At 42.0% G+C, this 21,733-nt stretch overlaps 3 protein-coding genes across 4 annotated transcripts in view; 2 read left to right on the forward strand and 1 right to left on the reverse strand.

Moving 5' to 3' along the window:
- Nucleotides 1-737: 737 nt before the first annotated feature.
- Nucleotides 738-4,514, reverse strand: LOC149067662 (uncharacterized). Its single transcript, XM_089252404.1, has 2 exons — nucleotides 3,856-4,514; nucleotides 738-3,245 (listed from the first exon to the last, which is right to left on the reverse strand). Exon 2 carries the CDS (start codon nucleotides 3,239-3,241, stop codon nucleotides 1,838-1,840), a length of 1,404 nt encoding a protein of 467 aa, XP_089108530.1. The 5' UTR covers nucleotides 3,242-3,245; nucleotides 3,856-4,514; the 3' UTR covers nucleotides 738-1,837.
- Nucleotides 4,428-15,474, forward strand: LOC149067663 (uncharacterized). Its single transcript, XM_089252403.1, has 2 exons — nucleotides 4,428-4,708; nucleotides 11,521-15,474. The coding sequence occupies exons 1-2, from the start codon at nucleotides 4,481-4,483 to the stop codon at nucleotides 15,268-15,270; spliced, it is 3,978 nt and encodes a 1,325-aa protein (XP_089108529.1). The 5' UTR covers nucleotides 4,428-4,480; the 3' UTR covers nucleotides 15,271-15,474.
- A 4,977-nt stretch (nucleotides 15,475-20,451) lies between these two features.
- The window catches only part of Ndae1 (Na[+]-driven anion exchanger 1), a 338,918-nt gene continuing 337,636 nt past the window's right edge, over nucleotides 20,452-21,733 (forward strand). For both annotated transcript variants that reach the window (XM_089252552.1, XM_089252555.1), the window contains exon 1: nucleotides 20,452-20,475. In XM_089252552.1, coding sequence (XP_089108678.1) covers nucleotides 20,454-20,475 — 22 coding nt within the window. In that variant the 5' untranslated portion in view covers nucleotides 20,452-20,453. The remainder of the gene's footprint in view (nucleotides 20,476-21,733) is intronic.

The raw sequence follows: 21,733 nt of genomic DNA on the forward strand, positions 1-21,733 counted from the left end.
TTACAACATGCATTAGCGGAGGTGAGATATGCAAATGATTAGAATTTCAGCGCAGACGCACATCACGCGCACCTGTGACGCCATTTCAAAGCGCTATTTAAGGTTTGGAGATTTCGACGATTTGAAGTACGGCAATTGTGTTTTTTTCGAAAAAACGATCAATTATGCCTCGTAGAAAACAGCGATCATCTTTTGATCAAGTATCCGAGTTCGACAGAGGAAGGATAGTGGCCTACCGAGATTGTAGATTATCTTTCAGGGAAATCGGTAGTCGTGTTGGACGAAACCAAACAACTGTAATGCGGATATGTGATCGTTGGATGCAGGAGGGAACGACGGACCGACGTGTTCGATCGCATCCACCTCAGTGCACCACTTCACGTGATGACAGGCGTATGGCAGTGACGGATCGCTCAGCCACATCACGAACCATAGCACACCACATTCAGTCTGTACCGCATCATCCAGTGTCTGCGCATACCATTCGACGCCGTTTACAGCAGAGTGGTCTGTCTGCAAGATGTCCATTGCTTCATCTACCCTTGACGCAGAACCACAGACGTCTCTGCCGCCAATGGTGCGATGAAAGAAGGATGTGGACGGCACAATGGAATGAAATTGTCTTTACTGACGAGTCACGCTTCTGTCTGCAACACCACAATGGTCGGATTCGAGTCTGGAGACACCGTGGAGAGAGGATGCTGAACAGCTGCGTTATGCACCACAGTAGGGTGATTTTAGCGGTTTTGGTGCACAATAGGACTGCGCATTTGCTGCGCATCAAACAATAGGGCTCCCCACTTGCTGCGCATCAAACAATAGGGCTCCCCACTTGCTGCGCATCAAACAAATGGGTGCTTCGCACTTGTTGAGGCTCGCTAGATGGCGCTTCCTATGACGTCATTCCTAAATTATCGTTCTTGCCTATGACGTCATTCCCAAATTATCGTTTTTCAGGGGGGTCATTCCTAAATTAAACTTTATTTCCCAAGTGATGATTTTTTTCAGGGAACATTCCTAAATTAAACTTTTGAATTCATTTTCTGACTTAGAAAAAATTTGCTCCTAAATTAAACTTTATTTTCTGACTTGTTTTTTTTTTTTTTGGAGGGATGCTCCTAAATTTTTTTTTTCCATCCCAAGTGATGAGATTATTTCAAAGAGGGGTCATTCCTAAATTAATCTTTTCTTCCACAAATTATTGTTTTTTTACTGACTTAGTTATTTTTCTAATGATTTTTTTTTTTCATTCCTAAATTAAACTTTTGAATTCATTTTCTGACTTAGAAAAAATTTGCTCCTAAATTAAACTTTATTTTCTGACTTGGTTTTTTTTTTTTTCTCAACACCCTGGGAAATTTAAAGTTCATTACCGTTCTTTCAACTCTTTCCCAAATTATCGTTTATTTTCTGACTTCCCAAGTGATGAGATTATTTCAAAGAGGGGTCATTCCTAAATTAAACTTTATTTTCTGACTTTGTTATTTTTTGGAGGGATGCATTTTCTAACTTAATTTTTTTCTATCCCAAGATTTTCCCATAACGTCACTTCGAAGATATCACCAAAGAGAAGGATCTTTCCCAAATTATCGTTTAATTTCAGACTTTTTTTTTTTTTCTAACTTGGGGATCTTTCCTACATTAAACTTTATTTTCTGATGATTTTTTCATTCCTAAATTAAACTTTATTTTCTAAACTAAACAAAGATGAATCGTTTCATTAATTTTAAAATAAAATTTTTTTCAAGTCACAAATAAACTTTTGTATGTCCAAGCTGAAAAGTAAAAATAAACCAAAGGAGCAATAAAATACAAAGTCATTTTATATGATTTTCATTTATTTCAAATAAATTTCTTCTATCTTAGATTTCAAAACATCAAAATCAATCGCATTAAAACATTTTTCCGCTACATCGTAATTTTCCGCCAGAGTTTTAGCGACTTCGCGAAAGTCAATCAGGGTTAAAGCATGATCAAAATATTTATAAAACATTAAATTATCATTCAACTGCAGACATTCATGACCCAACTGATTAGCATATCCCATGGAACACCCATGGCAGTCAACAATTTTTTCGATGCTAGCAAAAAGTTTTTCACTCACCAATTTAGCCAAAATGTCGGTGATATCCATAGAACTCGTTCCTTTAGTTTGGTTTTCGCGCACACACACTTTCAGATAGTCCAAGCAGAGCGTTTTCTGCACGAGCTCACTGATCACGGTATGAAGTGGTTTATCATCCTCGCTCCAGAAGAGTGCCTCGATTGCCTGGAAAGTCATTTTGAGGGGGTTTTCGGAGCACTTGAAAATTTTGTTGTCCCCGCGATGTAGAGTTTGAATTAGCACATCATCACCGCTGTAGTCCACGATCAGGTTCTCCGACACTAGGAAAGTTCTATCAACGCGTTGCAGCATAGTACGACGAGAGAATTCGGTTCTCAAACATTCCCACACGTACGGCGAAAGAGTCACTCCATTTTTAGCTGGGTGCATGAGTCCATCGCGTTCGAAAAATTCTCGAATATGTACGCGCACTTCACCACTGAAGATCACGACGCTGACGAAAAAGTTCTCCTTCACGTGAAAGATGTTGGGAGGCGGCGCTTCCTTATTGAATCCACTGCTGCGAGATCTCTTAGCCGATGGTGGTTGAGTGTTCGGTGATGGGCGCTTGTTACTCGAAACCATTTTCCGGAACGTCAGGCTGAGTCGGACGTCTTTTACTTTTGGGTCTTTAGGTATCGCGTGACGCCACAGCTGGTTGGTTGGAGGTAGCATCGTCAGCAGGCTGTTGTGTTCCAGGATTCGGTCCACGGATTGGTGCCCCCGTCGAGAGAACACGAGCTTTCTTTCAGCGCCCAGGGAGAGGCAAGCGATGGGGTAATCTTTGACGAGCTGTGATTCGTCATCGGAATGCGGGGAGATGCTCTTGGTTCCATCAGAGTATCGGTTGACGACAACAAAGTTGTAGTCATGGCCTGAGATGCTCTCGACCACGGCTTTCAAATCCAAGAGGAGAGGTGTCCACGGTTGGGCCTGGAGGGTCATTCCGGAAAAGGTGTAGTGTAGGCCAGCGTCACCATACCCAGCATGCTGTCTGGGCATCGGATAAGTCTTGTCGCCAAACTTGAAGACGCATTCCTCTGCTGGACGGTACACGATTTCAGATTCGAGCTGGTGTAGTATCGCAACGGAAGTATCCAGTACGTTCCGAGCGTATTCATAGCGGAGGCTTTCCATCTGTCTAAATGAAAACAACGCATACAGTCTCTCTCCGCAACTCTCAAGATGAAAAAAAAAAAAATTGCGAAATATATATTTTAACAGAAGTTTTTTTTTTTTTTAAGTTTTTTAAATTTTTATTATTATTATTATTTTACAAAATTAAATTTTTATGCATCTAACCATTCAGCGCATGCTACGACCTTGCTTCTTGCGCAATGCCCTTTTTGCAGAGGGTGAAACCCGCAAGAAGTCAAGGATTTTGGGAAGTTTAAGACTTTCACTGTCTCCAGGTTGAATCGTTGCTCTAGAAATTTTTTTTTTTGCCTGCAGTTCACATAAATGCAACTATATCTGTTATTAACAGTGGTGAGATGAATTTTCATTAAATTATAATCGAAAAGCCCTTCCCCCCATCTAATATTAAGAAGATTTCTGCTAACCCAGAGCATTTGTGGGAAATCTTCTTCGGATAGCTCCTTGCTAGAGAATGGCGGCTTGTAGAGAGAGTGATATACTCTCCCTGTGCTTAAATCAAAGCAAGCCATTTCCTTAACAACATATATCCCACTTTTAAGCAAGAATCCCTCAAAATCTAACACGCAAGAAGCCATAGAAAAAAAAAATCTTACCAAGTTGCGGAGAGAGAAGTGTATCCAAGCGAGCGAGAGAACTAAGTTAAGGAATTGTGTCTGTCCCGCAGTTTATATACTGCAGTTGCAGTTGATAAGCATAAGTATAGGAATATACTGTGAATCTCAAAGTGCACCCAGTAGCATCACTATCTCATTCACGTGAATCACTAATACAATATATTCATGTGAGCATGCATCACTGATACAGTACCAATATCTAATGATACACTATCCAATGTTACATGAATCACTGATAATGATGTGAGTAGCATCACTATCTCATTCACGTGAATCACTGATACAATATATTCATGTGAGCATGCATCACTGATACAGTACCAATATCTAACGATACACTATCCAATGTTACATAAATCACTGATAATGATATTGACGTGAGTATGCATCACTCGCGTTGCTTCGATTATTCTGCACGCGACACTGATAACTATATGAGTACTGTCTGCCCGAGTAATGACGCATAGCACACGAGACTCGTTATCGCTTCCTAACCCTTTATCTCATTAAAAGTATCATCTTCTTTGCAGATCCTCTCACTTCGTTTTTGAGTTTTGTCCAGACAGCATCAAGTTTTTTAGCTTTCGCTTCGTACGTTCGCGCAATGGCTAGTTTTATCGATTTCGGTATAAGTAAAGAAGAATTAGTTAGATTGTTGGAAAATGACGATAATTTCGTCAATGAATGTCTCAACGAGGATTTAGTTAGTGATCGCGATATAAAATTAATGATTGAGGATGAGGAGAATTTCATCCAGCAATGCCTGAAGCGTCCTGCGCCAGTAGAAGCTGGACCAAGTGGATATGCTCCGTCAGAGAAGAAGAAGAAAGAGGTTAGTTGTTTTTTTAAATTATCGCGCGTTAAATTTTATTCCAAATTAATTTTCAGGAGTAAATTTTATTTCGAGTTGAATTTATTTCATGTAAGGTATTTAAACTCATTTATTTAATGGTAGAGCTGCGAAACATCTGGGAATTTCATTACAAGTTAAATTTTATTTCGAGTTAAATTTAATTTCAAATCAAATTTATTTATGTCGCGAGTTAAATTTTCATTCATCGAAAAAAAAAATTATTCAGTTGTATTTCATGTCGCGAAACAATTTCTCAGGCGTAAATTTATTTCAAGTTAAATTTATTTCATGTAAGGTATTTAAACTTTATTTAATGGTAGAGCTGCGAAACATCTGGGAATTTCATGTCGCGAAACAATTTCAAAACGACACAAGAATTCAAATAGAAATTTTTTTATTCAATTGTACATCAGCAGACTCGTGAATCAATTTATACATTTGCGCACTGGTGAGATTAACGGCTTTCGTAGTGGGCGCATTTCCGCTAAAATAGCGTATATCGTAGGTTTTATTACAATACGTGAGAAAAATATTTCCTCCCAGCGGAAGAGAGGAATTACATCTTTCAAAGTCCATTTGATTTTTATATGTTGTTGCTATAAGAGTAAATAATATAACAATCAGTATCGTGAATATGGCGAACATTCTCTTGTGTCTTATCAGTTCTCCATTACTCTCCAATTCGTAGGACCAGCAGCTCGGTAAATCGAATGACGGTACATCCGTTTTCCATGCGATACCCTGCTTTCTATTGTTTTGATCGTAGATCACGGCTTCCACTGTTGTTGGCATTTCAAAGCTCTAACCAAATATGTTTCAAAAATGGGTTTTTTATATAATCTCTCGGAGCTCCGGTTTCTTCTAGCGCTTTCAGGAAAATTTCTTGACCCACCACGGGTGATTTTCTCCGACCGACCACACTTGATATCAAATCGCGAATGTCGCTTCCTTTGATGAGTCTGCTCTTATAAACGATCGAGCCGTTAGAATTAATTTTTAATATGTTCGGATGCTTATTTATATGCGTGATAATTTTTTCTGAGTGCCCTCTTTGCGATTTCGGGACAGAAATCAGAGCTATTGGTAATTCGTCAACTTTCTTTTTCTTCTCTTTTTCTACTTCTTGAATTTTCGGTTCTGGTAACCGCGGTGGATTGTTCTCGGCGACGTTGATTCTCTTGTTCAGCAGATTCTGATAGAGTTTAATTTTTATAGCTTCGGGCTCCTTGCTTCGCAGTATTTTCAACATCTCGTTGTCCAACTCAGAAAGCTGCTCTTTTGTGGTCACATGACGCGATAACAATTGTTCTGGAACCAGAGCGAATTTCTGTGCGTGCTCCATTATCTCGTGAACAAAGTGGCGAGGGTTTGTATGGCGGCTGGGATTAACTGGAACAAAAAACCTCCTTTCTGAATCAGCACGCGCTTTTTCTCGTATAGCGGCGTCTTTTTGCAGGCGAGTTTGCGAAGTGTATTTCTGTGCCTTTTCAGTTTATTTTTCTGTTTTGAGGATAACGGTATGACACCCTTCAAAATATTGAGTGAGCACTCGCAGACTGTCTTTAATGCTGATTTCGGTAATTTCTTCAACAAGTCTTTGCGTTTATTCCTCGGACAGGCAGAGAGTAGACGGAGTACTTGTTGCTTCTCCAATGCCATACTTTAAAATAACGATGTTTTTATTCCAACCATGTGCTATATGCTATAGCCTTCTTCAGCGCGCAGTGCTTTATCATGTTTTCGTGGAGAAAACAGTTCGCGCTCACTTCTGGCAAGTCCACAATGTTGGGGCAGAGAATCGCATCTAGATTATAAACTTTTAACCCGTACTGCTGCAGTAGCATCCGACACTTGTCGTGGCCTTTCGTATACAATACGACTTTTGATAATCGCTGCAAATGTTGCTCCAGCATTTCAAAAGGTACATCACCCGCCGACCACGATATTTCGTGTATGTTGTTGGTGACGTAGAGGCACTGGTGTCTATCTCTAGGAGATAATTCCGAAAACTTTTTGGGCGGTTTATATACATAGTGAAAATTTTCTCTCGAATGCATGAAACACCATGCCAACTCCTTGATTATGAATGTTCTATCCGACAGCTGGAAACCCTCGACCTCTATCACAGCCGTCATGTTCGAAAATGGAAAGTTTCATTTCCTGGGTTTATAGATATATTGCGTCTGCCCCGGTAACACGTTAGTGCGCAGGCGCATTTCCTCCTCCGTCTCGGGTCGTAAATCAACCATTAAATACGAATACGGTTTTTTCGTGCTATCCTCGAACACCTCGTTGAAAAATTTGATTTTATTGGGAAACAGCTGACGTCCCAGGTGGGTCACCTGACTGACATCTCTTCTATTTTTGAATAGAAACATATATTGCGCGTTCAGAGAAACGTTTCTCATTTCCCGCCCCTGGTGAAACACGTTCTGCACTATGAAAATCACGGTCAATTTTCTGTGGTGACTGTACTTTGTGAAAAGGTTTGCTAATTTTTTCTCGCCCGATAGCTCGTTCATGAGGTCATCTAAAATCACCAAGCTGTCTTCTTCCACGCTTTCGAAATTGCTTCCCTCTCGAAATTCCACGTGGTCCTCCATGTCTTCGAACAAAGTCTGATATTCGCCGTAAAACCATATAACTCGTTTCGGACGAGGCTCTCGAAACATTTCGTTTCTGTGTTTTAATAGTTCTCTGAGAAAATATGTTTTTCCCGAACCGGTGGGTCCGGCAATGAGCACGGTGCTCGGATGTGTCAGCTTGAAAGGTTCCATAGTAAATGACAAATGAATGAATTTTTTTTCTCTTTTATTTAACAGAAAAATTTTTCTTTACAAAGCTTGCTACGCGCATATCGTTTTGCATATTAAAACGCGATACAATATTATTCATACTTTTGCCGATACATCGAGAATAGATAAAAAAAATCACATAGTGACCGCACACGGTTGTCTTATCTGATTGTAACATGACGTCATTATAGTCGACGCGCGAGTAGCGTCGTAGAAATCTGTTTATGTGTCCCTTCTTGAAATAGGTGGGCGGGTTCCCGTAAGAGTCAAAGAAATCAGCTCTCGCTTCGTTTTCGATGTAAATAGCCAACCAATGCGTTCCGGGTTCGTTCTCTCTGTCCGTGTTCACAACCAGTGCAGCGGGATAAGCGATCACATTTTCGGGTAAATTGTCACTCGCAAAAACACCTAGGAAAGCCTTTCGAGTGTGGGGGTGTGTCGAGAGGGCGTGCTCTATCTGTTTAGTGTTCATCCCGCAAAGTCACACAAGACGCTTCTGGACTTTGTTATTTCCACCAGCGATTCGAATTCGGCGAATATGATAACCGACACGGTCTTGATCAAGGCTGAGGAGAACTTGAGTTCCACTCGCAGATTGCCCTGCTTTTGTAGGTGCACGTGTCCGCAGTCGCTCATGTCGGGTATCAGGTTGAAGGCGAAGAGGCAGTAACCGCCGGCTTCATATTCTTCTCTGCTCACGTCACATCCTTTATCTTCTCCGGGCCTTCCGGTGCCCACGAAGAGTGTGTTGTAGGCTCTGATGACGTGTCTGTTCCTAAAGTCTGGTTGTAGCGACGTGTGGGGGACGGGTCTTCCATCGATAGAAACAGAAACAAAGTTGACGTTGTTGTGCTTGAAGTCGAAGGGGTTCAAATTGAACGTTCCGTTGAATGCTTCCGTGTCCACCATGCCCATAACCAATCTCTTGGGCATGACCCCGAGAAATACGTTATCTTGCACGAAACTCATGCTTCCCATGGATATCGAATAAACCTTGCATATCACGCGGTTAATGCAATATTTGGCTGTTGTTTTCTCGAGCGCCATGGCATGCGCTACAGCCACAGCAGGATTCATTCTTACTTTACGCACAAAAATACTCGCTTGCTCGATAACCACGTCGCAACCCTGAGCAGCAGTGATCAGAAAGAACTCGGGTTTCGAGCGAACCAGTCTCATCTTCAAGTCCACCAGAGAGAGCATCAGCTTCGGTTGATAGAATATGTCGACGTGAGGCACGCCCATCATTTCAAAAGAATTTTCCGCGAGTTTAGCTCTTTTCTTGGCCCCCTCGTTCTTGGTTAGGTCAGACATGTGACCTGCAGTGTCCTTGTAGTAGCCCTCGGCTGTCAGGGGTCCTTTCTTTGCATCCGATCCGTAGTTAAGCAGCGTTTCCAGGTAAGCTCGATACGGATAAGTGTGTGATGAGTTTGTGAGCGTTCTTCCATTCAACGTGACGTCAATCTGAGAGAAAAGGGTATGCAAGAAATTATTCGCCGTCGATACGGCTTCGGCGGTTTCTGGTTTTGTCACCTTTACTCTGACATACAGCTGAGTGGCAGAAAGGTCTATGTATTCTTCGGCACTACCGGCCACGTGAAATTCGATGGGGGCCCCCGAATCACGCACTTGAGATATCGGATGGTACTGGACCCATTCGGCTGATTCTATAGAGGTTTCCGTGGGTGGCACCGTGAACAGATCGGCTTCGCTTTTCAAACACTCATGAGAATTTTCGTGGATTAAAGCCATCGCTGAATATATCGGATGTCGACAGCTTTCTAGCTCTCTTCTTACTGACGGTTTTCTTGACGAGTCTCTTCCTTTTATTCTTTCCTCCGAGCATGGATTTGATTTTATTGGCCCCCTTATCCGTGAGAGACCTTCCGGCTTCCTTGGCACGATCGCGAGCTGCGATCTTTGCGTCTTTTCCTTGAACGATGTCGTTGGCGAAATCCACACCAGAGCGCAACAGTTGAGAACCGACTGCCTTGGCACCGCGTTTCAACAGGGGCACGGCCGATCTGAAGAGAGAGCTGAATATAGATCCGAGGCCATAACCTCTTTGCAGAGCGCTACCCTGATAATATCCGAGTCCGTTTCCAGCCTGAGCGAGATAATAATCGTTGATGCTGTGGGCACAGCTCCGGTACGGTTTATAATGCATGTCGCAGTCTAAAGTGTAGTTTCACTATCACCTTTCCACGTTGAAATGTGAAAAACTTGCCCATGTGCGTCCTTAAATACATGTGAACGATGTCGAAACTCTTTCTGGCCAGCGGCACGTAATGGGCGCGTTCGAAAGACACGCTGACGATATCCCCGTCCTGACCGCTAGTTTTCACGATTCTCAGTAGCGGGGCGTAGGTGTTACCCACGACCTGAGGTTCGACCAGGTTGCAGTACACGTACAAGAGATGAAAGTCTAATTTAGGATCGGCTGTGAAAGGACCCTCGACTATGGTCGGACCCTCTATCAGGCCGGGTTCGAAACCCAGGTTTTCGGCTATACCGTGTCTGAGACTGAGCTTGGTGTCTTTCTTGAGGTTCACCTTAACTTTTTTCGTGATTTTATTGTACGTCACACCAATCTTGTCTTGAAAATTTTGAGTGGATATGGCTTTGATCAGTTCGGGGGTCGTCTCGTAGAAACCCGGGGCTATGCGACCGGTCTTCATTATCTTGTTTCCGACATCGAATTCGAAAGTGTTTGTCTCTTGAGTGATGTTGTGGAATGAATGGGGATAAATTATCTCCGACAGTGCGACTTCCATCTCGGATTCGAATTCCAGGGTGTTTGGAAGTTTAACCACGAAACTCGAGAGCGTGTTGTCGGGAAAAAAGTCTCTGGAAGCATCGCTGGGTAGAGTGAGATAGAAAGAAGCCATCTCTGAAATGACAGATGCGCGCACTGTTTCCGGGTTTTTATAGGACCACCCACGCGTTGAATTTTTTCGGATACCCCCGAAATTTCACGAGGTATTGAATAATTCCTTTTCTTCTCCTCTTCTTTAAAACTTTTTCAATCGGAAATTTTTCTCCCATCTTTACACCTACCATCTCTTCAGCGTAGAATGTGCCCTTGATTTCTTCCCCCATCAGGTCCTCGAGCTTGTAAACGGGAATTTCCCTTTTCACGCACTCGGTCACCACGAATATCTCTTCGGTGAAATTAGAATCGTACCCCCTCTCGAAGGTGTGTTTTGATCTTGTGATGCGCACGTGATCACCCACTTTAAACTTGCAATCTTGTTTCTTGGGTGTATCCCCATAGAGATTGTTCCACACCTCCGGCTCGTTTCCGGGGTTCACGTCCACGGGCCTCATTTTTATAGACCTGTGATACCTGTGATTGTAACTCCACACGAGGTCTTCGATCATGTCGATGTAGCGATACGTGTTCTTGGCAGTGAAGTACTTGTACATCCAGTTTCTGAGAGACCTGTTCCATCTTTCCACCACGCTGGCCTTTATCTGTTCGTTCTCCGTAGTGAAAAACTTTACACCTTGACGCTTGAGGTAGCGCTGGACTGGTGACGCTATAAATTCGCGCCCCTTATCGCTCTGTAGCGCCACTGGTTGACGTTGTTGAAAGATGCTTTCTAAAGCTTTGGCCACGCTGTCACCGGTTTTCCTTTTGAGAGGCACGACGAAACCGTACTTGGAAAAGACGTCGATGCACGTGAGAAGATAGTTGTAGCCCTCGTTGTGAGGTGCCAGATTACGCATGTCCACCAAATCGACTTGAAATTGACTGTTTAGACCAGCCACTATTGTTTTGTTGCGGGGAAATACTTTTTTAATTGGTTTGTGCAACGTGTACGCTCTCTCGCCAGCCAACCAATCACTAATTTCTTTTTTAGGTTTATTTAACACGCGTTTGAGGGCGGATACGCCACCGAAACTAGCGGGAAGACGTGGGTTTCTATACCTCTCCTCCATTTCTTCATGTGTTAGACTTACGTGTGTTACGTTACCTTTTTATTTGTTTTTCAGGAGCGTCATCTATGCGAGACGTGTGGTAAGGAGTTTTCCTTGCGTAGGAATCTGAATCAGCACAGGCTAACGCATGGCGAGCGTCGCCACAAGTGTTTGGTGTGCGATGCAGCGTTTCACCGCAAGAGCGATTTGATGCGCCACCAGCGTGCCATGGGGCATGGTGCGCCACCCCAGCATGGTGTGCCCCCACAGTGGGCACAAGGAGCACCACCACAGAGGCCATCACCGAGCCATCACCGAGCAGGACCACCCCAGCATGATGCGTCCCCACAGTGGGCGCAAGGAGGAGCACCACCACAGCGGCCATCACCGAGCCATGGGGCACAGCAGCAGCTTGGAGCACCCCAAGGAGGAGCACAGCTAGGAGGAGGAGGGCAAGTCAGGCGCGCACTCGACATGTTGTCGACGCACGAATTGATCCCCACCCCAGACACCGAAATGGATATGACCACCTTCCTCGACAGCGTGAGAGAGGAGTTGACGCGGCTGTTGAGGGAGGACATGACCACCCACAGGTCCCTTAAATGGAACATCGTCGCGACTGCTGTTTTTTCCAGGAAAGGAAGTGACGGCGAGGACGAGTTCTGCAACGGGTATCTTCGAAGTAAAATGCTCACCACTTTAACCGCCGACCAGATAGAAGAGCACCTACAAATAGCCTTCGTAAAGGTAAAGCAGGCTACAGAGGATTTTGAAGGCAGCGGAAGTGGTTGGGTGCTCGAGCGCGTGCTCTCGCTCGAGCTCAACACGACGCAATACCAACCACTAGCGGCCGCCACTTATATTCCGCTGCCAAAGGGGGTAGCCAGCAGAAGAGCAGTGGTAAATGTAAAGAACGATGATGAGAAATGCTTTCTCTGGTGCGTACTGGCTGCCCTACACCCGGTGAAACAAAACCCCGAAAGGGTGTTCAACTATATTCAGTATGAGAATGAATTGAATACCAGTGAATTAGTATACCCGGTGACACTTAAACAAATCCCACGGTTCGAAGCTGCGAATTCAGTGCGCATTAACGTCTTTGGGTTGGAGGGAGGAGAGGTGTTTCCTCTCAGGATTAGTGAGGTGGTGTCTGGTACACCAATCAACCTCTTGTTCATCAGCAACGAGACAACGTCGCACTACTGCCTCATCCAAAACATGTCTCGTTTGCTTTCCTACACGACCAAGTATGAAGGTGCATCCCACTTTTGCAATTATTGCTTGCAACGCTTCTCCTCCCTCGAGCAGCTGAATGCGCACGAACCACTTTGCCAGACACACGGTCTGCAACGAGTGACGTATCCCGGTGTAGACGACAACGTGATGTTCTTCAAGAACAACCATTACCAGCTGCACGTTCCATACGTCATATATGCGGACTTTGAGGCGATCTTGGAGAAGGTGGACAGCTGTAAGCCGAACCCGTCTCTCTCTAGCACAACCCAGAAGAGCCTTCACCGCCCCTGTGGATTCGCGTATACGGTCGTGGGGCCCGATGGTGTATACGTGAAAGAGCCCACAGTGTACAGGGGTGAAGATTGCGTGGACGTCTTCTTCCGGTGTCTCGTCGAAGAAGAACGAGTGGTTATGGGCAAGCTCGACAACCCGGTGCCTCTGCAGATGACAGCTGAAGATGAAGAGAGATTCGGGAATGCGACCACTTGTATGGTGTGCGACCGCCCACTCGGTGACGACAGGGTTCGTGACCACTGTCACATCACCGGTGGTTTTAGAGCGGCGCTGCATCAGAAGTGCAATCTCCAGCTCAGGTTAAGACGTCACATCCCGGTTATATTTCACAATTTACAAAACTACGACGCTCATTTCCTGATGCAAGGACTTTCCCGGTACCCCGATCGCAGGATCCAGGTGATCGGGAGGAATATGGAGAAATTTATCTCCTTTTCTCTCGGTCGCCTGCGATTCCTGGATTCCAACCAGTTCTTGGCGGCGTCGTTGGATTCGCTCGTGCAAGCGATGAACCCCGGTGACTTCAACAACATGAAGAAATGTTTTGGAGCTACGAGTCATCTTCTTCAACGTAAAGGATGTTATCCGTACGAGTACGTTGACTCGTTTGAGAAGTTCGAAGATCCGGTGCTGCCCCCACGAGAGGCCTTTTACACCTCTCTGGGGGATCAACATATAACCAGTGACGAGTATACATATGCGCATACCGTTTGGAGAGAATTCCGGTGTTCCAACCTCGGTGATTACCACAACCTCTACGTGAAGACTGACGTGCTGCTTCTCGGGGATGTGTTCGAGAGTTTTAGAAAACTCTGCGAAGAAAACTACAAGATCGACCCGGTGCATACGTTCACATCCCCGGGATTGGCCTGGAACGCATGTCTGCGAATGACCGGTGTCAAGCTCGAATTGATAACAGATCCGGACATGCATCTCTTCATGGAGAAAGGTATCCGAGGTGGGGTCTCAGTGATCTCCAAGCGGTATGCGCGAGCCAACAACCCGTTAATACCCGGTTATAACCCCAGTGAACCTACATCATATATCATGTACTATGATGTGAACAACTTATACGGAAAGTGTATGATGGAGCCCCTCCCGGTGAGAGACTTTAGATGGTTGTCCCCCAGTGAACTCGAGAGCATCGATTTTCTCAACATCGATGACAACGCCGTCAAGGGGTATATTTTAGAAGTGGACATGGAATACCCGGTGAAGTTGCACGACGAGCACAATTGTTTCCCCTTGGCGGCAGAAAACATTGAAATTACTGGTGACATGCTCTCTCCATTCATCAGAAGACCCGGTGATAAACCATCCAAAAAGCTCTCACCAAATCTGATGAACAAAACTTCCTACGTCATCCATTACCGGTGCCTGAAGTTATACACGTCGCTGGGAATGAAGCTGACGGGTGTTCGGCGTGCAGTCGAATTCACACAAGAGCCTTGGATACGCCCGTACATAGCGTTCAATACGGAAAAGAGGAAGCAAGCCCGGTGCGAATTCGAAAAGGACTTCTATAAGCTCCTCAACAACGCTGTGTACGGGAAATCGCTAGAAAATTTGAGGAAGCACGTCGACATCCGTCTCGCCAACAATCAGAAGAGCTTGAGGAAGCTAATATCATCCCCGGCATTCGAATGCTTCAGGATAATCACCGGTGAGTTAGCCGTCATCAAGATGTTGAAGACGAAAATCCATCTGGACAGGCCCATATATACCGGTGTCACGATTTTGGACCTGTCCAAACACTTGATGGCGGACTTCCATTATAATTTTATGAAGAAAAAGTACGGACCCAGTGTGGAAGTTTTGTTCACAGACACAGATTCATTCCTCTACGAGATAAAAACCGGTGACATTTACAAAGACATGAGGGAGGAGCTACACAGGTTCGACACGTCAAACTATCCCGGTGATCATCCTCTGTTTAGCCTGCACAACAAAAAAGTGGTGGGCGTCATGAAGGACGAGAACGGCGGCGAACCCGTTGTGGAATTCGTCGGATTAAGATCAAAAATGTACAGCATGATTACAGCAGTCGCGGAGAAGAAGACCGCCAAAGGGGTCGTTCGTGCGGTCGTCAAAAAGCATCTCAAACATCAAGACTACCTGACTTGCCTCCGCAACAACTCCTCGATCAAAAACACCATGCTAAAAATCTCCTCCAGTAACCACAAACTTCAAACGGTCGCCCTCCGCAAAACGTCGCTGTGCCCTCGCGACGATAAACGCTATATTCTCGGTGATGGCATTAAAACATATGCGTATGGCCACTATGCCATTCGATGAACAGTGCTACATGGACACTGATGTACATATTTTTTCCCATTTATTTTAACATATTTTTCCATTTATTTTGTATATATTTTTTTCCATTTATTTTGTATATATTTTTTTCCATTTATTTTGTATATATATTTTTTCCATTTATTCTTGTATATATATTTTTTCTCATTTATTTTGTGTATCATTAAAATTTAATTTTCTTTATCATCAATGCTTCTGTCATTAATTGAGTTACGTGTGATTTTTTTTTTTTTCAGCTTGAGTATGATGAAAAGTCAATAACATTTCTTTTTGAGGGAATTTTATTTTACAGCTTGATATGTGAAAAAAAAAAGTTTAATTTAGGAATGAAAAAAAAAAATCATTAGAAAAATAACTAAGTCAGTAAAAAAACAATAATTTGTGGAAGAAAAGATTAATTTAGGAATGACCCCTCTTTGAAATAATCTCATCACTTGGGATGGAAAAAAAAAATTTAGGAGCATCCCTCCAAAAAAAAAAAAACAAGTCAGGAAATAAAGTTTAATTTAGGAGCAAATTTTTTCTAAGTCAGAAAATGAATTCAAAAGTTTAATTTAGGAATGTTCCCTGAAAAAAATCATCACTTGGGAAATAAAGTTTAATTTAGGAATGACCCCCCTGAAAAACGATAATTTGGGAATGACGTCATAGGCAAGAACGATAATTTAGGAATGACGTCATAGGAAGCGCCATCTAGCGAGCCTCAACAAGTGCGAAGCACCCATTTGTTTGATGCGCAGCAAGTGGGGAGCCCTATTGTTTGATGCGCAGCAAGTGGGGAGCCCTATTGTTTGATGCGCAGCAAATGCGCAGTCCTATTGTGCACCAAAACCGCTAAAATCACCCTACTCACCACCACACTGGTCCTGCACCGGGTATTATGGTATGGGGCGGTATTGGATATCACTCTCGCACTCCTCTAGTACGCATTGCTGGTACTTTAAAAAGCCAGCGCTACATCTCCGAGGTGTTGGAGCCAGTTGTCCTTCCTTACCTTCAGGGCTTGCCCACAGCCATATTTCAACAGGATAATGTGTGACCACACGTGGCACGCATTGTCCAAAGGTTCTTCGTCAATCGCCAGATTGAATTGCTTCCCTGGCCAGCTCGCTCTCCGGATCTTTCGCCAATAGAAAACATGTGGTCCATGGTTGCTCAACAATTGACCCAGATTACATCCCCAGCTGCCACACCAGATCAACTTTGGCAACGCGTGGAAGCTGCTTGGTCTGCTGTACCCCAAGAACACATCCAAAGTCTCTTTGAATCAATGCCGAGGCGTGTGGCAGCGGTGATCTCCAACAATGGCGGCTACTCTGGCTACTGATTTTGGCAGGAACCACACTTCACAGAAGTCTATAAATTTAATCATTTGATGCTTGGTCAACATGTTATCTACAAAATAAATATTGTTGCGATATCTCTTGTCTTTCTTGGTGTTGCAATTTGGGTGGCCAGCAGTGTATTTGTATAAATCGAGAAGATATCCATACTTAGACAAAACCATTGGTGTACGCAAGGAGGGGGGACGAGCTGAAATTATGGTGTTACTTTGCAGGAAAAAAACTTTTAACTCCTCTTTCCTTTCAGAAGAAAAAAAAATTTAACTCCTCTCCCACTTGTCCTGCGTACGCCTATGGGCAAGGCAACCATAAATTTTTTTTATGGTCAGTGTATTATATTTTATCATAATTATTGGTTTTTATTGTTCTTATTGGGTTACTGTATTTTTGATATGTATTAGTTGTGGTTAGATACATTTGACATCCATATTTTTATGGGCATCTATTTTCGAGTGACCTCATTGGGCATTTTGCTTGTTGTGGTCTTTGTATTTGTATTTTTGAAGACACCTCGGTTATAACGTTGAAATTTCGCGTAATCTTTGATGTTGTTATAACCGAGTTTGACTGTACCTTGAAATGCCAATTAATGATACTGAAAGAGAGAATGGGAAAGTTACACCGAGCTGTATAGTACAGTTGAATCCCCAATTTAACGATCTCCGATTCAACAATTTCCTAGATATAATGAATTTTTTCAGAAATTTTTTTGAAAATAGAGGTCAAACCCCTATTCAACGAATAAAAAACCTCGATAGAACGAATATTTTCTGAACTATCCAAAAAAAAATTATAATTTCTCGTCTTACAAAAGCACAATAGGAATATTTGAAGATTTGATTACCCAGGAATGGATCTTTAGCCTTTCTTTAGAGACAAACAAAAAAAGGGGGAAGAACAGGAATCTGTTCCTTTTCGAGTAAAAAGCATTCAGAATATACGTGGGAAGGTTTCCGCAATCGGTGTAACACCAATACCATAAAACATTGTGCTGTCCGCCAGGGCCGTCTTAAGAGCATCATGGGGCCCCCCAAGCCAAGTGGTTTCTCTGAGGCCCTACCTGGTAAATTCTAGATAATTTCAATTTTTTATTTTTTTTTTTATTTGGGTCCTTCAGAAACAACTCCCCGTGTTCCACAGAGTATGCCACAAGGCTTACAAACGTAAGTAACAACAACAAACGTATACGGTTCAAGAAACTCAAAAATTGCAATACAGCGTAATACAAAAGAAAGGAAAAATCAGATCAGTATGTACAATAACAATATACGAATGCAATTCAAAGCGCAATATTCCACCAGTGAATACCATATGGTATCAATGCAATGAAAAAAAAAAATTCAATACACATACATGAATAGAAAAATATACGACCACACATAAGCATATATATATACACACATACACATATATATACACACACAAATACATACATACAAAGATAGTGAGAAAAGATAAAATTAAAAAAAAAAAAAAAAAGAAGAAAAGAAAAAGGAATTAGTACTTAAATGAAAATTTTGATTAATTATTCAAGAATCGAAAACAGCACTTGCAAGGAAAATGAGAATGTACGCAAGTACACATTGCATATACAAAAAATAAAATAGAAACCAATTATTTTTTCGCAAAGATATTTTGTACATATATTTTTAGAATGCGAAGGACTTTCTTTGATCTGACCAAATCGGACAATGCAGGCGGCCAAGAAATAGACAGTTTCTTAAGTTCTTTTCTGAAATGAACCCTCTCCTTCGTTAGATTTTTGCATGACAGAAGAAGATGCATAGGATCTTCTTCATTGGTTCCACATATACACAGCGAACTACTGGCAAGTTTCATTCTCGCGAGATAATTTTGAAAATTCCCATGCCCAGTAATAAATTGGGTCAGATGGAAATTTGTGGAGAAATGGTAACACTTCATTCTCGCCGGAATCGAAGGGAAGAATTTCTTTACCGGCCTGGCATTTTTAGAACTGACATATTCTGTGTTCCACTGATGGATTGATTTGTGTCGATACACATATTTATAGTGAGATTTTGGGACTTTCACATTTTCTATGACATTAAGAAGTGTAGCAGACCGTGCGAGATCATCTGCCCTCTCATTCCCAGTGATGCCACAGTGGCTTCGAACATGTGTGAAATCGATTATATATTTTTCCTTTTTAAGATCATTTATAAGACATTGTGTCTCCACCACAAGTTTTTCTGTAGAATTTATATTTTGTAGATTTTGCAAAGAAGAGAGAGAATCTGAACATATCAGCGCGCTATTATTATCGTTTCCAACACAAAATGAAATCCACTTGGTGGCAAGATTCAAGCAGAGGAGCTCGGCTTGAAAAACAGAACAGTTATTTTCTAATCTGAATTGGCGAAACAGGAGCTCATTCTCTTGCTTATAAACAACGTAAGCGAGACCCACTTTGCCATCAATTTTACTGCCATCAGTGTAACAGATGAGATCGTACTTAGGAAAAGACTCTTCATTGTAATTTACAAGTGCGATAGCAGCTCGTGTCGCTGGGTGCGGAAGAGATGAAAAAGGTACTATACCCGAAAGGGAATTGTCATCACAATTTCTTGAAAATATGTTCTTGGCCTCGTTATTGTAGAGGATAAGGATGTCAATAGGTGTTTGCCCAGAAATAGCAAATAGTGCCTCGTAGCTAACTGAACGATATCCTCTAACAATTCTCAAAAGAAATCTCCGCTGAACTTAATATTCTTACGATTTATTTTCTTTTTCAGGGAATCACCCCAAACTCTGGAAGCATATGTAAAAATAGGAACGATGGCCTGATTGTATATTAAACACAAGACATCAGATTTCAATCCAAATGTATTCTGAGATACTCTCAAAAGGCCATTCAAAACACTTTCACATTTCCTAGAGAGGTATGTGATGTGTTTTTTCCACTGAAATTTTTTGTCGACAATGATTCCTAGATATTTCATTTCTTCAACTTCTTCAACTGCCACTCCATCCAGAGTTACATTGACTCCACCTCCATCCGGACATTTTTTATGCACCATCATAACTTTACTTTTTTCAGGATTGAATTCCATTCATTATGATAATTTCAATTGGATCTCATTTTTGTGAGGCCTCTCTTCTCTTGAGGCCCTCGGGCCGTGCCCGGGTGGGCCCATGCGTTAAGACGGCACTGCTGTCCGCATCTTTTGATTTCAGTAAAAAAAGTAAAGTTACTTCAAGTTTTTGCTCTGTGTCTTAAACAAGTAAACAATGGCAGGTCATCTGAAGGGAAAACGTTTTTTGATTAGCGAAAAAAAATGACAATTTCGACAGAATTTAGTAAAAATGTTAGACGTATCAAATAAACTTCTATGAAGCAATTTTTTTCATGTGCACCCTGACTTCATTCTTAAGTTTATGCATTTTTTATTTAATTGTTGTCAGAAATAAGTTGTTACAGCAAACCCCCAAAGTAAGTATCTTTTAAAATTTGCCGTTTTGAGTGTGTTTATGCTCCTGATCAATTTGACCCCGATTTAACGATTTTCTCGATTTAACGAATAAAATTATCGATTTCCTCTGATTCGTTAAATCGGGGTTCGACTGTATATTATGTTATACATGCTACACGTTGATAATCATCCTACCTCCCACCGAGAAGAAAACCCTGCAGGGGTATTTGTGGTGGAGCCCCAACAAATGTCTCTTTCCGGTTTTTCTAGTTCAGGGTAAAACTGGAATCTCCCCCTTCTCTCGTATTATTTGTTTAGAAACACTCGCGCGAAGCTGTATTTTTCCTACTGAGTGTAGAAAAGTACAGTGCACACACATAATACTCCAATGATGTACAAGGAACTCATGTTGAGTATGTAATATTTTTTTAATCATCAATTCTATATTTTTAGTTATTTTTCGAAGAATGATGATGTCCGTGAAAATATTTATAAATAACTATAAAACTCGTCACAGTTTAATCTATAATGAATATATTTTTTTGCTAAAATGAATCGGTTAAAATAACTTTTTAAATTTATTTGTAGTAGTGCACGCAAATGTTTTCCTAAAAATAATAACCTGCATCTCTCTTTGTATCTTACACGAAAATTTCCCGCTTGGTTTGAAGTTAACTTTAGTATTTAAGTATTTAATTGTTGAAATCAGTTTTTCAGTTGAATATTGTCTCTCGATTACGAAATATTCCATTCTAACCAACTTGTGAAACATAAAATTTTTAAAGTATTTCAGATCTGAATTTACAATTTATGCAATGAATTAATTTTTTTAAGGGTATTGTGCGTGTTTCTGTCTTTTAACCCTCTATAGTTCAGTGTATATTTGAATTACATGGCAAATACATGGTCAAAAAACCAACTATACCAGTGTTTCTCAACCTATGGTCCGCGACGATGATATAGATTAGGGATGGGTAAACTACAGATTGCGGAAGGTGTTCCGATAGAAAATTATCAATACACACAACACAATAAATATCTAGGATGACCATATTTTCTTCATAAAAATACAGGAAACCGAAAATTGGTATCCATACGGGATATCACAAATTATCGCCAAAAAAATTTTCAAAAGCAAGTAAAGTTGCCCAGGGCCGCAACTAGAGGGAGCAGGCAGGTCTCGTGCCCCGGGCGCTGGACCAGAGGGGGCGCAAATTTTATTCTCAAACCTCTCCTTCAACATTACAAGGGGGCACCAAAATGCGCACTTGCCCCGGGTGACCAAGCATCTAATTGGGCCCTGAAGTTGCCAACTGTCGCTAAAATTGCTAAAAATCACCAATGGCGGGAATTGGGAGCTTCCACAAAACGAAATGGGTGAAAATTTATAATTTGAATATGTTTATACGACATGATAATTATGACTGTCATGAAAAAATTTAATTCTTGATTTCAAATGTTCAAATAAGTCTCATTGAAAATGAGAGAGAAAACGGAAAATTTTATTTAAAAAAAGTTGGCACGTAAAAAATTACGGAAAAATGTCCCGTAAATTACAGGTCATATTTACATACAAGTTTCTGGCCCCCGAGTGGCAGAGATACCGCATATCTGAAACGCGGACTGATGAGTTTGCGCATCACTGGTATAAGTGGTCTGCAAGCAGACTTG

The sequence above is a fragment of the Pholcus phalangioides genome, unplaced genomic scaffold (assembly GCF_987345545.1).
Source record: "Pholcus phalangioides strain wild (caught in Gottingen) unplaced genomic scaffold, Ppha-v1.0 ptg000029l_1, whole genome shotgun sequence".
Taxonomy (NCBI): domain Eukaryota; kingdom Metazoa; phylum Arthropoda; class Arachnida; order Araneae; family Pholcidae; genus Pholcus; species Pholcus phalangioides.

Excerpts from the sequence above, each read along its gene's own strand:
- LOC149067662 (XM_089252404.1), bottom strand. The coding sequence starts at position 3,241 with ATGGAAAGCCTCCGCTATGAATACGCTCGGAACGTACTGGATACTTCC.
- LOC149067663 (XM_089252403.1), top strand. The coding sequence starts at position 4,481 with ATGGCTAGTTTTATCGATTTCGGTATAAGTAAAGAAGAATTAGTTAGA. Across the intron at positions 4,709-11,520 it reads CAGAGAAGAAGAAGAAAGAG|GAGCGTCATCTATGCGAGAC; the intron begins GTTAGTTGTTTT and ends TTTGTTTTTCAG.